We start from the raw sequence: 16,493 nt of genomic DNA on the forward strand, positions 1-16,493 counted from the left end.
TTTGTTACTGGTTTGTTTTTTAAATCCTATTACCCTATCAAACAATCTAAGGTAGTGCCAAACTTTTGGTTAAATTTTGGGGTACCCTTAAAGTTCCTTTTTTTCTGTAAATGTTGCATCTGTTATATCTTTCAATGTAATATAATTAGGAATTTTAAGACTGAGCAAAAAAAAAAAAAAAAGACTGAGCCAAACTTCCCCCCAAAATTACAGCACTTAGTGTTTTTCTATAAAGTGGTTATCAACCTTACTGCTTGTTTGGAGACATGATCTTCACCTTAAAAAAAATTGTCTCAAGTTTTTTCCCGGAAGATAAAATCATGTTGAAGACTGGTTTCATTCATGGACTACCCACTATTTAACTCTACTGCTGGAACAGTGCAGACATTACGTATATTAATGAAAGTTGGTTTTCCCTTTGTCTGGAATGCTCTACTTTAGATTTAAGCAAATGTAATTAGAAGCCAAAATGATAACTAGAATCTTTGAAGGTAGCCAGTTTTAAAGGGACACCTGGAATCTTAAGGGGCTTTAGATTTGTAACCTTTTGTAAATAAACGGTATCTTTCCCTTAGTTTGCCACTAAAATTTAGCACACATTAACCACAATTGGTAAGCCTTTGAGCTATTGGGTGATTTTTCAAAGATATAATGAATGGGGTTAACAAGTGGTCCAAGGGTAGAGTTGGTAAAATGGAAATATTGCATTCATACCAGAATTACTATACATCAGCTTCTGAGGGCAATCATGCAATTAGCCGCTAACATTATTAGTTGTACTATAGCTATGCTTAAGTCAACATATATACTGAGAATCACTTATCTGAGATTGGAAAGGAACATTTTAAGTAAACTAATCATGGCAAAACTTCCAAAATATGTTCTAATTAAGCCCTAATCAGTGCTTTCAGTGTGGAAGCTGAGTGAGATTAACTGAATGAGTTTAGTCTACAGACCAAGCAAGGGCTCTAACTTTGGGTCCATGAGCCCTATGAAACCATAAACTTTACTTTAATCTTTTTCATAGTTTTCATCCAAAATCTCAAAGGAGCTATCAAAGTGCTCAAAAACCACTGCTGTAGACCATTAAAAAGAATTGGAGAAAGATGGGCTACCATTTATTAAGCTCTTGAATGCATCTCTGATAGGAACTGTGCTAGATTTGTTTACCTACATTCTCATGAGACATCCAATCACACTGCGGCATAAGTGGTTTTACTTTACATGAGACAACAGATTTTGAGACAAGTGACACATCTACAGCCACAGCTCCCAACAGAGAGCAAACCACTAGTTTGGTTTTAAATTCCTCAGTGTTTAAAAACAAACTACAAATTCATGATAAATTCAAATTTATTACAGGAACAATTTAATAAATCCAAATCACCTATAACACCTCCCATAATTAATGCATCATTTCTATTTTTCTATACATATTATATATGTATACATATACCTATTATAACCATTATGTCACCGTACAAATATGCTTAAGTCAATTCTCCAGAAAGTTTTGAGTTATTGAAGGAAATGTTTAAAAAAAAAAACGTGATGTTAATAGTTTTTAAAGGGGGCTAGAAATAAGTTAGGCTATCTAGAAAATTGGGCAAATAGTCCAGCTTTAAGAGCCTAGACTAGCATTGGTTGGAAGTGAAATACTTTCAAGCCGCTGATTTAAGATACAAGTTGTAAGGGACAGGAGGTGATCTGGGGCAAATGTGAAGATGATGAATGGCTTTGAATACTTTGTACATTTGAACTCTGTTCCAGTCTCTGGTAAATACTGTTAATACAAAGTTCTATTATTTGTGACAAAATCAGAATTAAACTCTCTCCCAGAATCAGAATTACAGCGTCCTATTCACCACCACTACCATTCAATTTTTACAACTATTTAGTAGTCCTGGGGACGTCCTGTAACTGCAATCTGCAATTAAAGGGTTATTTTTAAATTCTTTTTGAGGTTCTGTATTAGTGTTTTAACGAGTAGACTACAGGCATGGGACTTAGTAATACAGATACACCATCTGGAAAGTACAGACAATATAAATTAAAATACTTTTCATCTGAACTCTGTACAGCCCTAAGACAAAGGGAATCCATTGGATACAAGACTGGTTTAAGTGAGCCATTCCTCCAGTTTCAAGTAACCTAATCCAATTTTGTCACATTTTTCACTTTTGTAAGAATGTAAAAAATAACTACTTTAGACTAATAAAGAATATGTAATCAAACGAAACTCAAAGTTCTATTTTCCTTCGAATGGCATTTAGACAATGATTGTGCAACTATACTTTGGTTATAGTCAGCCTGACCCCCGCCACTCTCCACCAAAAAGAAGGTAATGTTAAAATCTCAAACTAAGCTCAACTGTAAATCAAAACATTTTAATTGTTCTGAGAATGCTACCTTTAACTTCCTTTTGATTTAACCCCTTGGCTATTCAATAATCGTCTGAAATGCAAAAGGCAATAAACCTAACATCATTCAGCTCTCGCCAATTTTTGGAAGCAGACAGAATACAAACCTGTTACAACCGGCAAGCCTCCTCATTCTTAGTAATTCAATTCTGCATCTGGAATGCCCGATTTAAGACCTTTGGTCTATACACCTTATCTAATCTTTACTCAGCCTGCTTGTCAAAGCAAATGAGTACTTAATACTACTGAAATGGCTAGTATTTCCAATAGTATAGAAAAAGTTTGGGTTAAGACCACAAAAATAGTACCTAAATTTCACAACTAATTTGTATCCATTCTTAATAGGTTTGGGGAGTCCAAGTCAATGCTTTTCCCACCCTTTTGACTTTCCTTTAATTCGCGACACACAAAAGGTAAAAGGTCAAGTAAAGTAGCGACACCATTACAGACGACTTCAAATTTTGAATTTAAACATGAAAGCACGAAAAATCATCCGCAGTGTCTCCCAGCAGCATTCAAGACCATCGCCCAGGTGCCAAGCTGCGCCGGAGCTTCGGCAGAGGGAGGAAGCTCACCCTCCCACCGAATGGTGATACCCCGGCGACTGCAGAAGCAGGGCAGCCAGTGACCGGCAAACAGCAGCTCTAGGATAAGCACAGCCCTTGCCCAAGACCAAAGGCCTCAGCTGGCATCGAGAGCCCCCAGGGAACTGTTAGGCTTTCCATCCTGTCCTATCCCTCCCACCCACTTCCCTCCCAACGGGCGACACTCGGCAATCGCAAGGCAAAGCCTAACCAATCGCCAGAACGCTCTCCAACAAGCCCACCGGGAGAGCCAAGGCCATCTCCTACCCCTGTGGGGAAAATGGCGCCAGCCACCCCTTCTCCCTCCCGGCCAGTCACAAGGACCAGCCTCCCTCCCTCGCTACAAAATGGCGCCTCCCGCTGGGGCCCCAGAATCGGCGTAATTCACTTGTCAGAGAGGCGGTGTCGGTCTAGGATGAGCGGTTCTGCTAACCAGTCAGACAGAGGAACTTTAATTCCGCACTTTGCGCAAGCCACTCAGACGCAGCCTTTAAGACATGACGTAACGAAAATGGGGCGTGGATAAGGCGGTCTCTCACGTAGCCTAAATTTGAGCCAATGGCAAGCAGAAACCGTCCAGTGAGTAACGTAGTGATAGCCCAATGGAAGCTGGGGGTGGGCTTCAGACTCACTATGCGGGTTGCGGGGCCTGGGGGCCGGTTGGCTGTTTCCTGTCCTGGTGCATGGTGGTCGGACGAAGGAATTGTTGGAAAATTTTCTCGGAGGTTCGTATATAAATGTGTTTTTACCCAGTGTGCATTATTCTCCGCCCGGCCGCCGCCCTTAGCGCGGCGGCGCGGGCTCGCTCGGGCCCCGGCTCTGACTCCGGCTGCTCAACCTCCGCCGCAGGCCTTGCCGATTCTACGGCCGGCCGCGGGAGCGGCGCCTGGGCAGAAGCGGAGTTTATTAATAACCCGCGGCCGCCACTCTGGGGCGGCGGAGCTTTTCTCGTTGCGGACGCCACCCCCCCACACACCTTGTCTCTGCGCGCTGTGCCCCGCCTGTTCCCCTCTGGGAACCGCCGAGGGGAGGGAATGAAGGAGGGGAGGGTGGAGCCCTCTGGAGCCTGGCGGCGCTTCTCGGCTTGACCTCCGCGCGGAGCGAGTCCCCAGGCGCTGCTGAGGCGAAGCTCCTCCGACTGGGACGGCGGGACACAGCCCGCACTAGGCCCCAACTGGGGCGCCGGCGGCAGGACTGGCCCAGGGCCCGCTGGGACCCCACCTGCGGATCGCACCTGGAATTTTCTCCAACCCAGATCGTGCACAGATCACTTGTTTCCCTCACTTTTTTTTTTTTTTTTAATTTTTTAGGTCACTGAGGCTTAACATCGAATGTTAGAAATTATTCATTTTATCATACCTCCCTTTTCATGGTTGGGGCCAAAGAGTGAACGAATCCTTCAGTTGCTTTTTAACATTTTATTGTGGAACGTGAAGGAGTTTTTATTCCCTCCCCTTACTCTTTTTTTAACCTTTAACCCCCGCATTAACGAAGTTAAGGAAAAAGTTGGGAGAAACCATTGCTAAACCCATTATTTGTTTAAAACCAATGTCAACATTTAGTTTGGAAGTGTCTAATCAGCTGATATAATCAACGGGGGGATATGGTGGAAAATTGTCAGCTTTGTCCTGAATCTTAGTGGAAGATATGTGAGTTTTGCTGTAGTTGACAAAAATCTGTGTATTTAAGTTCATTGTTAAGTTTTTAGTAAGAATAGGTGATAAGATCACCGAAAAACTGATGAGATTCGTAACTAATACAGGCGTATAATTCCATAGTCCCCTATTTTTTTTTTAAATAATAGCTTTATTGGTATAATTCACATAACCTTACAACTCACCCATTTAAAGTATGTAATCAAGTTGGTTTAGTATATTCAGAGTTGTGCAATCATCTCCACAATCAATTTAAAACATGTTTATGACCCCAAAAAGAAACTACCCATTAAGTTACTCTCCATTTCCCCTTAACCTTCCACCCCTCCCCCAACCACTAATTGACTGATTTGCTTATTCTGAACATTTTACATGACTGGAATTACACAGTTTATGGGCCTTTGTGACTGGCTTCTTTCACTTAGCATAATATTTACAAGGTTCGTGTTATAGCATGTGGCAATTTCTTTCTGTTGCCAAATATTTCATGTATAGATACAACATGTTTTATCCATCGGTTGATGGACATTTGGGTTTTTTCCAGCTTTTGTCTGGTATGTGTAATGCTGCTATGAACATTTGTGTAAAAGTTTTTGTGTGGACATGTTTTCATTTCTCTTGGATATATCTACCTAGGAGTCGAATTTCTTGGTCATATGGTAGCTATGTTCAACCTTTTGAAGAACTGTCAAACTGTTCCAAAGTGGCTGCACCATTTTACATTCCTACCAGTAGTGTATGAGAATTCACAATTCTTCATATCCTTGCCAACACTTGTTATTAACGCAGTCTTTTTCATGGTAGCCATTTTAGTGGGTATCAGTGGCATCTCTTGTGATTTTGATTTGCATTTCCCAATGACTAATGGTTTTAAGCATTTTTTTCATGTGCTTTTTGGCCATTTGTGTATCTTCTTCGGAGAATGTCGACTTGGGTCTTTTCCGCATTTTTAAATTGGATTGTCTCTTAATTGAGTTGTAAAAGGTCTTATCTATATACAAGTAACTTATCAGATAGTGATTTGCAAAATGTCCATAGCCTTTTTTTTTTTAAATAAAGATTTTATTGGGGAAGGGGAACAGGACTTTATTGGGGAACAGTGTGTACTTCCAGGACTTTTTTCCAAGTCAAGTTGTTGTCCTTTCAATCCTAGTTGTGGAGGGTGCCATTCAGCTTCAAGTTGTTGTCCTTTCAGTCTTAGTTGTGGAGGGTGCAGCTCAGCTCCAGGTCCAGTTGCAGTTGCTAGTTGCAGGGGGCACAGCCCACCATCCCTTGTGGGACTGGAGGAATCGAACTGGCAACCTTGTGGTTGAGAGCCCACTGGCCCCTGTGGGAATCGAACCGGCAGCCTTTAGAGTTAGGAGCACGGAGCTCTAACCATCTGAGCCACCGGGCAGGCCCTGTCCATAGCCTTTTGCTGCAAGTTGAGATAGTGCTGTGAAGTAAGGATTCATTGTGTTCTTCATGGAAAGACCAAGCTGGATTGGGGAATTGTGCCTCTACTATTACTTTAGCTGTTATTAATTATGTATAATGTATGTGCAGTTTATGATCATGTGAGGAAAACTTTCTGAGTCCTGAGGTTTTCATCCTTACTTAATTTGGAAGTTTTTATCTAGTTTTTGTTTTTGTTTTATAATGTGAGGTTTTACCTAGTTCTGGGTCTTTTTGCTCCTGGCTGTATTTCAGAACAAAATGTCCTGAAATAAAACCAGGAGTTGCATGCGTTACTGCTCCATTCTGTGCTTAATTAGTGACACAGTGTTTTAAACTTTATTGTACTGTCAAAATGATTTTGTTTTTAAGATGGATTTAGACTGAGAAATCCCCTGTCCCCCTTGTAGAAAAGAAAATTTTGAAAACAATGATAAAGTTTTCAACATACTTGCCCATAACTGTAATTCCATTTTAAAACTACACTGCAGTAACAAACAACCCTGTCCATTAATAACTTGTCCATTAATGTGTAGACCCAAGCATTTAACTCCAAACTACATTTTTTTGTACTTAAGATACCACTTTACTCAGCACTTAACTGTGGCTAAATGATTTTTGGGGTGAATTAAATGGCTTTTGGGTGATTTACATATATACATAAACTTTATCTTAACCACAAACCTAAGTCAAGTACTGGAGTAGTTACCCCTGTTTTGCAGGTGAGTCAACTGAAGTTTAGGGTAACATGTCCAACTGCGTATTACACAGCAAAGCTGGGGCTTAAATCTATGTTGACTCAAAAGCTCAGTCTCTCAACTGAGTATTCTACTGAGTTATTCTACTGAGTAACCTACTACATACCCAACTCTTTAACTTTTAAAATGTAAGATGTCTGTAGTTCCTAGATTGATAACAGTATTTTAAGTACTGTACATAATATTGGCATAGGATGGATGTTATTGTACCTTTTTATGTATCTTTAAGTTAAATGATGAAGGCATTTGGCCTCGTATTGAAAATACAGAGATTTATATAGTATGGAGTAATGGTCACAAGAAGTTGGAATCATTTAAATTAATGGTAGTTTGTACTTGCTATAGCCACACAATACAGCATGTTATAAAAAGTGAGACAATGAAAAGAGCACTGGAATAAAAGAAAACCTAATCTTTAATCCTGTCCATGACCTCATACAAATTGTATTCATTTGTTCAACAAATATTTAGTAATCAGGTACCATGTGCCAGGCATTCTTGTAGGCACTAGGGATTCAGGGGTGACTAGGACAGATGGGGACCTTGTCTTTGGGGAACTTAGAGTTAACTTGGAAATTCTGGTAAGTGAAATTCTCTATGAAGGAAATAGTCCTATGATAGAGAATAAGGAGATGGTGGTAGAATGGATATTTCAAGTAAGAGGTGACACTGAACTATATGTGCAAAAGCAGGAAGAATTAGGTGTGTACTAGTTACTAGAAGGTCAGCGTGGCTAAATATACGGAGGGTGCCAAAAAAATGTATACACATTTTAAGAAAGGAAAACTATTAAAACTGTAATGCTCAATATATATACTGATAACAAAAGATGACTACAAGTCATGTGTGACTTCTGCAATTACATGAGTTGCTCAAAGTGGTTACCATCAGCGTCCAGACACTTCTGATTACTGGCGAACTACTGCTTGAGCAACATTGACCAAAGTGTCCACTTGTATACATTTTTTTGGCACCCCTGGTATATAATGGATGGTAATTGTAAAGCACTTTGCAACATGAGGAATTTTAAACTCATTATATATTGAGCATATAATCTTGGGAGTCAAAATTCCAAAGACCCATAGGATACAGGACATACCTTAGAAGGCTTATAGTCTAATTGGGCAGACTAGATGTAGGAGTTAACTGGTAAGAGGAGAGGAGCATTAGTTATCAGGAATGAGAAACCTTTCAGCCAAGAACAAGGTTCTATAAACCTCACTTTCCTCACTTGTAGAAAGAAAACTGGCACAAGAATACATCTTTAGTGCTAAGGCCTTTACATACATTATTTCACTTGATTCTTACAACAGCCTTATCAGGTGGGTGTTCTTGCATTTCTTCGAAAGAGGAAATGGAAGCTCAGCAGAAGGCTAATTGCCCAGGAGCTGAGCAGGATTCAAATGCGTAACACTCCAGCAAATTATAAAGCCATATGCAGATAAATCTATGATAAAAGCGATTAGTAATTCAAAGTGACCTGGGCCAGAAGTCAAATAACAGCAAATACTATAGGATTCAAATAATGACTGAAACTGGGTAGTGAGGAGCTGAGCACCTTGGAAGAGCCGGTGGTAAAGGCTGTTACCTGTTCCGGGACTGCCTTTCTGCTCGTCCTACTGTAGGAAATGATTATTTTTTTATGCCCAAATTCACATGCCCTGTCTTTGCATCCCTGAGACAAAGTTTAGGTGCTCTTACTTTTAATGCTTCTGTTTATAGTAAAGTAACTAGTTTTTTTTTAAGTAACTAGTTTTAGTTTTTAAAACAATGAACATAATACAACGTAAAAATTTTTTTAACTTAGAAGGTATAGAGTAAAAATTTAAATTTCTACACTCCACCCTCATTTCCTAGTCCCATTTCTGGGAGGTAACCATGTGAATTGTTAAATATCTATACAAGCATATGCAGATACTTAGATACATTTTTAAAAACACGAATGTAGTCATACCATATATACTCTTCTGCAATTTGCTTTTTCCCCCTTACGGTATATCTTGGACATATTTCCCACCATTTCATATAGATCTATCCCATTTTGTTTAATGCCTGCATGTTTCACTTATGGATGTCCTATAATTTATTTAACCTGTCCTTTTTGATGGATTTTTAGATTGTACTATTTCTTGCTATTATAAATAATATAATAGTGAACTTTGCACACTTAAGAGAGGATCTGTTTAGTGAACACACAATGGGATTTATAGATGATGTAATACAGAATTGTACACCTGAAATCTGTATAACTTTACTAACAGTTGTCACCCCAATAAACTTTAATTAAAAAAAAAAAGAGAGAGGATCTGTTTAATACGTTCCAAGTAGAATAACTTGGTTTAAGACTTGTGTTTAAAATTTTGATAGCTAGTGCCAAATTGTCCTAATTGTGGGTTGTTGTTTTTCTACATTGTTTGGTTGGTTTGTTGGTTTGTTTTTCAGTCTCAACGTGGCTTTATCTTTATATTCTTAGTTATAAGATTTCTGTTTAGCTAGTCTTCAGGTGGTTCTCAAGGGCGGTGGTTCTATAATTTAGTTGTAATTTTGATGTCGTTGTGAGAGGAGGCAAGCACAACGTTTATCTACTACACCATCTTGACAGGGAATCACCGTGTTGTGTTTTAATGATCTGTTTTTACATGTCTGGAGTAATGGAATGAGTTTCTTAAAAACAAGGACCACTTCTTTTTACCTCTCTATATCCGTAAAGGCATACACATTGTCTGATATGTATGTGCATACACATACATGTGCCTGTACATATACTACTCAAAATATAAATCCTGCACATTTATCCAACAAACATATTTTTTAGTAGTTTGACCATGGTAAAGGTAAAGACCTAAAAGAGAATAATAGGAGATTAAATTAGAAGGGTAGGTAGGGACCAGGTTGAAGAGTAGCCTGAATATCAGACTAAGGAATTGGACTTAGTCCTGTAAGTGATACAACTATAAAATATCAGAAGGGGAAAAAACGTTCAAATATGGAAGGATTCTATCTTTTTTTTTTTTTTTTAAGATTTTATTGGGGAAGGGTAACAGGACTTTATTGGGGAACAGTGTGTACTTCCAGGACTTTTTTTTTTTTCCAAGTCAAGTTGTTGTCCTTTCAATCTTAGTTGTGGAGGGCGCAGCTCAACTCCAGGTCCAGTTGCCGTTTCTAGTTGCAGGGGGCACAGCCCACCATCCCTTGTGGGAGTCGAACCGGCAACCTTGTTGTTGAGAGGACGTGCCCCAACCAACTGAGCCATCAGTGGCAGCTCAGCTCAAGGTGCTGTGTTCAATTTTAGTTGCAGGGGGCGCTGCCCACCATCCCTTGCGGGACTGGAGGAATTGAACTGGCAACCTTGTGGTTGAGAGCCCACTGGCCCATGTGGGAATCGAACCGGCAGCCTTCGGAGTTAGGAGCATGGAGCTCTAACTGCCTGAGCCACCAGACCAGCCCAGAAGGATTCTATCTTAAAATCCCTTTGCAAAGATCTTAAGTTCTTGCTCTTCTTTGAAGTAACCCCAACTGGAATTCATCGTGCTACTGATTTTTGCAAAAAGTCCATGCTGAACAGATCCACAGACCAATTCTCAGAGTAAAGGCCTTGGCCTTCTAGCAAAAATTAGTGAATGAATGTATGATTATATATTAAAATTAAAATATTTGCGGTATATGTCATTTTTGTGCTTCCCTTTAATCTTTTTGACTAATCATCCATCTGTTCTTATAACAGACCAACCTTCTAGTATAATATCCAATGCCACTAAAGATGTAAAAAGAACATACTCATTGTGTTGCTGGTGGCAATGCAGTTAGCACAACACTTTAAAAAACTAATGGCGGTAAATTGTCATAGCCATAAAAATGCTCATATTTTTAAATCCAGTAATCTTAATCCTGGGAGTTTACTTTAAGAATGTAATCTACTCTACCCCCCTCACACCAAAAACCTAGTAATAAGAGAAAGTAGAATAAGACAGAGACATGGAGCTGTATAAATCTCTTCTCATTTAGCTTAAAACTACTCATAAGCATTAATAGCAAACATATATGTAATGCCAGGTGCTATTCTAAAGGATTTATATTTATCCTAATAACAGCTCTGTGAAGTACCCTCCTTTTACAGATAGGGAAACTGTGGCAGAGCAGGTAAATAACTTGCCCGAGATCACATAGATAATATGTGGAAAAACGAGATTTTGAAGCAGGCTGTCTGGCTCGAGAGTCCTCATTCTTAAGTAATAATGTTCTTTTACCTCTTACAAGCATTCCTTCCTAGGTGTAACCCTCACTTTCTAATCTAACTATGGGGCATCCTCCTTAGAGAGTTTGTTCTAGTAACTGCTTACTGTAGATACACTGCTTCCACTCTGGAGAAGAATGGGTAAAGTTACTGTGATAAATGTTATGATAAGAGTATAGACAGAGTATCACGGGGAATCTGAATCATTCTGACCCAGTTTGAGGAGTTCAGGTAAAACTGTCTGGTGGACTGAGACAAGAAAAATTTAGCCAAGTAAAGAGCAGAAAGAGTTTTCTAGATGGTGTGAATAGTAATGTTTGGAGGTCTAGATGCAATCCAGTAGCTCCTATAACAGTTGTTGAGCCAAATGGTTAGAAGGCAGACTTTGCCACTTACGTTGTGAAGTTAAGGACATTTAACCTTTCTGATCTTCGTTTTCTTCATCTGCAAAATTAGGATAAAATGGTACTTAATTCATAGGATTGTTAGGAGGATTGAATAAATTAGCCATAATGCCTGGCATATATTAATTTGGCGCAAAAGTCATTGCGGTTTAAAAGGTTAAAAATAGTCGCAAAAACCGCAATTACTTTTGCACCAACCTAATAGTACTATGGAAGGGTTAGTTATCATTATCATTTTCTATTAATATATTTGTGTTATTAACATTATTATTAAGTGACAATATCGTTAACTACTAGAATTTTAATCATATTGTTGGAGTATAGAAAGGGAGCAGGTTTTGGCTAAAACAAGACTGGAGGGATATAGTAACCAATTTGTCTTGATTTGCCCAATGCCATCCCAATTTTAAAACAAAGTGAATTTTCCCCTCCCCTCCGCCCCAAACAAAACAAAACTAAACAAAACTGAAAGTCCCATGTCCCCAGAACTTCCTCAGTCTTAGGCAAACTTAGGTTATCCTCCCTACTGGCGAAGTTAGTCGAGTGCAGATCATGGTATTTTGATTTTTGTTGTTGACTTGTACAAGTGCTCTATGTATTCTGGATATTACATTTGCTACATTTCTGTAGGGTTTTTCTTCTTATGCTCACATACATCATCATTTTCCAGAAAGGCAGGAACTTTATTACACACATTAAGTTCATTGGAGATTCTTAGTGCTTCAGGACAGCCTCCTCTGTGTCTGATTTTGGTCCATGAGTCTTATTAAAGCGCATGAAATTGACTGCCTTTCACAAGGTGGCCCTTTCTAAAGATGTCATGTGCCTCTTACATGCTCATTTTCATACAACCTGGAAACGTTGGTGACAGAAATGATCAAGACATGGTGATGGGTATGGTGTGAACAACTGTAGAGTGTTTTATCTCTGGCTTGTTTATTCCTTTTCTTCACTCTCAGATTTTCCCCTTTGGATCATTTTCTAACAAGGCATTGATTATATCACAGAGTCTTTTTGAGAACTTGAACAATAAGATGGTCCGTGCACCTCCCATCGCTTAGTACCTCTGGTAATTGTAGTGCCCATTTGAACTCTTCTGAGTCCTTTCTCCCTTCACTACCCCTTGTATTTGCCAGCAATTTGTGTCCAGAAAACAGCTGTCTCATCTTTCAGTTAGAGTAGATTTTTTCCCCATTAGGATTGAAACTATAGGTTAAAGAAATTTAACAGTTGACCAGATTTCAAATGAGAGAACTTTTATTTATTGCAGATATGCCAGCTACCTACTAATGTTACATATTGTAGTTATTTGGAGATTTATAAATAATTGAAGGAAAAGGACAAAGGCTTGCATTACGATTAAACCTTAGATATTTTTTAACTTCATGAGCCAAATTACCTTGTAATCTGCCTCTCTTAAATGAATATTGCAAAAATCGTGCAATGCTTACTGCATCTTTATAAGTGTTTTCCCTTGCATTTCCTTATCTTAATTTATATTTCTGTTATATAGTGATAGTAGTTCTGAAAATTAGCTTGTCCCAATCCTATATTCATTAAGCATCTTAACAGCAGAGTACCAGTGTTACTTTGAGACTTCTCTGTCAGCCCTCAGAGGTAACAAGAAAGTGCAGTTTCAGTCTGCTCTATGAATCTTTCAGGGATCCCGGAAAAACAACCCTTGATTGACTTTTAGCACAGCACTAATATCTTTCTGTGAGTCTAAACCACAGTCCCTGGCATTAGTCCAAAGAGGGCACTATTTATAGAATTTCTAAAACAAAAATCTCCAAGTAGTCCTAAACATAAGTATAACTGAAAATTATTATGCTTTCTGCCTATTGCTTTTTTAAATATTGACACTGAAAATCAGATCTTTAGACCTGGAAAAGTCCTCAAGAGATACTCTCGTCCGGTTCCCTGGCTTAAAGTAGCTAAGTTATCCCAAATCCTCTGCGATAACTCAAGTACTTTTTAGGCACTTGAGTCAGCAGTGAGCAAACAGGGAAAAATCCCTGTCCATTCTAGTGCAGGGGGAAATAGATAAGAAACAAACAAGTAAATACATATAATGTGTTCAATAATAAGTACCATGCAGAAATATGAAGGAGGGAAGAGAGAGAGGGTACATCACACTTGAGGGGTGAGAGGTGCAGCTGGAAATGAGGTGAACAAGGAAGCTGTTCATTGAACAGAGACTTTAAGAAGATGAGGGAATAATAATGAAAATGCTGGAAAGAATGTTTCAGGCAGAAGGAGCATCAGATGTAAAGCTCCTCAAGCAGCAGAACACTTGTTTGAGGAAAAGCAAGGACACCAGTGTGGTTGCAATGGAATGAATGAGATGGAGAGTAACAGGAAATGAGGGACAAGACCTTTGGCTTCATAGGCCAGTATGAGGACTTTGGTTTTACTCTGATGAGAAGCCATCAGGGTTTGAGCAGAAGAGGGACATGCTCTAACAAAGGGCACTCTGCCTGCTGTGTTGAAGAGACTGTGGGGAAGTCACAGTAGAAGTAGGCAGACTAGTTAGGATGCTTTGCAGTAAAGTGGGTGAGAGATTGTAGTTAGGCTTGCATCAGGGAAGTAATGGCGAAGGTTGTGAGAAGTGGCCAGATTCAGGATAGATTTCTGAAGATTGAGGCAACCAGGATTGCTCATGGATTGTAAGTTGGAATCTTCAACCATGCTAAACCCAAAGAATTCTAATTATGGCAATTTTAGACATGATACAAAACCGATAGGCAAGACTGATAGGCAGTGTGCTTAATAGTACTGATGAATTATGAAAAGCATGCCTTGGACTTTGGGTTAATACTCTTCTTTTTTTTTGCAGCATGGTTTTCAATAGCAAAAAAAAAAAAGAAATATTAAAATAACCCTGAGTAGAGGGCTTATCAAATATATTAGGACCTGTACTCAGTATGAACCACAACACAGCTTTTAAAAGGAGCTATTTCTATATGTGTGGACATGGAAGTGTTACCAGTTCAAAGTCTCTATGCCTGACACTTCAAAAGGCCAAAATTCAAAACGTCAGAGTTTGGAGTAAGGAAAGGTTTATTGATCTAGAAAGTGCCGATGGAGAAGATGGGAGCCCTGTGGTATTTCAAATCCATCTTAAGAAAGCACAGAGTTCAGGCTTCTTTTACATCAAGGGAAGGAAAAATGGGAAGGGCAAGAGGTGACTCGGGTTTATAGTCTTAACCTGCATATTAAGTGAAATTTCAGCTTATTTCAAACACCGTTTACTTTCTTAGCAATTTTTTATGGTTCTGAAATGTTCTTTGTAACTTTTTTTCATGTGTATCATTCTTTGTTCTCAAGTGCCTATATTTTTCTTCAAGGTAAAAAATGTTGTTAGCCCAAATAAATCGAGATTCTCAGGGAATGGCAGAGTTTCCTGGAGGAGGAATGGAGGCCCAGCATGTTACCCTGTGCCTGACAGAGGCAGTAACTGTGGCAGGTGAGCAGTCTTGTTTGCAGGGATGATGTGGGTTTGAAAACAGCATTTATCTAAAGGGAAATGAAAACTCACTGTGTTTACTTCCCTCTTCCTGGTGTAGCTAAAGGCAAGCCAAAGCTAAGCCTTTCTAGGAGCGTTTTTACCTTGGTGTGGGTGCTGGGTACAGTAGGGCAGGGAAATATTTTTGTAAATGCTAGAAGAAATTCTATTTGAGTCTAAGTTAAGCAATCTACCTTTTGCCTAATTTTCATTTAAAAAAAATTAAACAGCATGCACATATAATAGTTATCTAAAGAAAATAACTATCTTTTTATAATAGATGGTGACAATTTGGAAAATATGGAAGGTGTCAGCTTGCAAGCAGTGACACTTGCAGATGGTTCTACTGCTTACATACAGCACAATTCCAAAGGTATGTGCCTCAGCCCATTGGTTAATACCAGCAATGCATAACCTCAGAGTCAGAGCACTTAGCAACTCTACCCCTTCCCAATCCCTCCTAAAGACTCTATTGCATATTTTAAATAGTTTCAGTTTAACTTAAATTTTGTTTTGATAATTTGGAGATCCCCTTTGAGATATTTGAAAAATGGGGAAGCGGGGAGGGAGAGTGTCCCCAGCCTGTTTCTAGTAAGACCGCTCTTACTTTTTTTGGTTCAAGTTATTATTTAATGTTTTTATAAAATATGCATAAGAGTAAAGACATTTGGTATTGCTTATATAACATTGTCTCTGAATCAGTGTTTACTTTGCTCTAAAAAATAGTCTAATTCTCAAACTACTTGTTTTTGTGGAAACCTACTGAGCATGTGAATATGTAGTCCAGGGACTTATTCCCCCAGGGATGAGAATGACAACATACAACATAGCCTCACATACACTGACATATCTGTTTATTCTTCCCAGCTTCAGCTTCCCAATGGTCAGAGTCACTGTTCCTAAGTGGCTCTCAAAGGTATATAGAGGTTCAACTCATGTAGCCTGCTGTGATGAGCCACTCTTCCTCTTGAACTTGTCTAATTGAAAATTGGAGGGGAGGAAGGATGGCTGAGGGAGGATTTTCTGCTTTCTATAGGATCACTGGATGTGTTATTGAATTGCCTCAGAACATTGAGGGAAGAATCAAGATGAACATGAGCTTAAGTAGTGTATGTTTTTATAGTTGATATCATTTTGAAATTGTATAACGTTTAAAACTTTTTGCTTGTGCTAATTTATTGGCTTAAATGTTGTGTTCCAGATGGAAAACTCATAGATGGCCAGGTCATTCAGTTGGAAGATGGTTCTGCTGCCTATGTTCAACATGTACCCATACCTAAAAGTAGTAAGTATTTGATACTTATTTAGCCTTTTGGTTTTCATACTTCAGTATTTGCTTCCTCCAGTTCCTCTTACTACTTAAACTTAATCCTGAGCTCTAGTCCTCCTTCTGAAAGGGAAGATCAATAGATGTCAAAAAGAGCATCTAAAGACCATTTTAATTGAGACTTTCTCTCAAAGATAAAAGAAAATAAATTACTGGATTACACTTGAGATAA

The 16,493-nt window shown here is 38.9% G+C and overlaps 1 protein-coding gene across 4 annotated transcripts in view; it reads left to right on the top strand.

The window, feature by feature from the left end:
• The first annotated feature begins 3,598 nt into the window (after positions 1-3,598).
• ZNF143 (zinc finger protein 143) overlaps positions 3,599-16,493 on the top strand; it is a 42,922-nt gene continuing 30,027 nt past the window's right edge. For 2 of the 4 annotated variants that reach the window (XM_019728891.2, XM_019728921.2), the window contains exons 1-4: positions 3,599-3,729; positions 14,837-14,955; positions 15,275-15,367; positions 16,196-16,279. In XM_019728891.2, coding sequence (XP_019584450.1) covers positions 14,844-14,955; positions 15,275-15,367; positions 16,196-16,279 — 289 coding nt within the window. In that variant the 5' untranslated portion in view covers positions 3,599-3,729; positions 14,837-14,843. Of the gene's footprint in view, positions 3,730-4,546; positions 4,654-6,793; positions 6,816-14,836; positions 14,956-15,274; positions 15,368-16,195; positions 16,280-16,493 lie in introns of those variants that run through there. The other 2 variants (XM_019728911.2, XM_019728901.2) reach the window with 2 other exon arrangements.

The sequence above is a fragment of the Rhinolophus sinicus genome, linkage group LG06 (genome assembly GCF_036562045.2).
Source record: "Rhinolophus sinicus isolate RSC01 linkage group LG06, ASM3656204v1, whole genome shotgun sequence".
Lineage (NCBI taxonomy): Eukaryota > Metazoa > Chordata > Mammalia > Chiroptera > Rhinolophidae > Rhinolophus > Rhinolophus sinicus.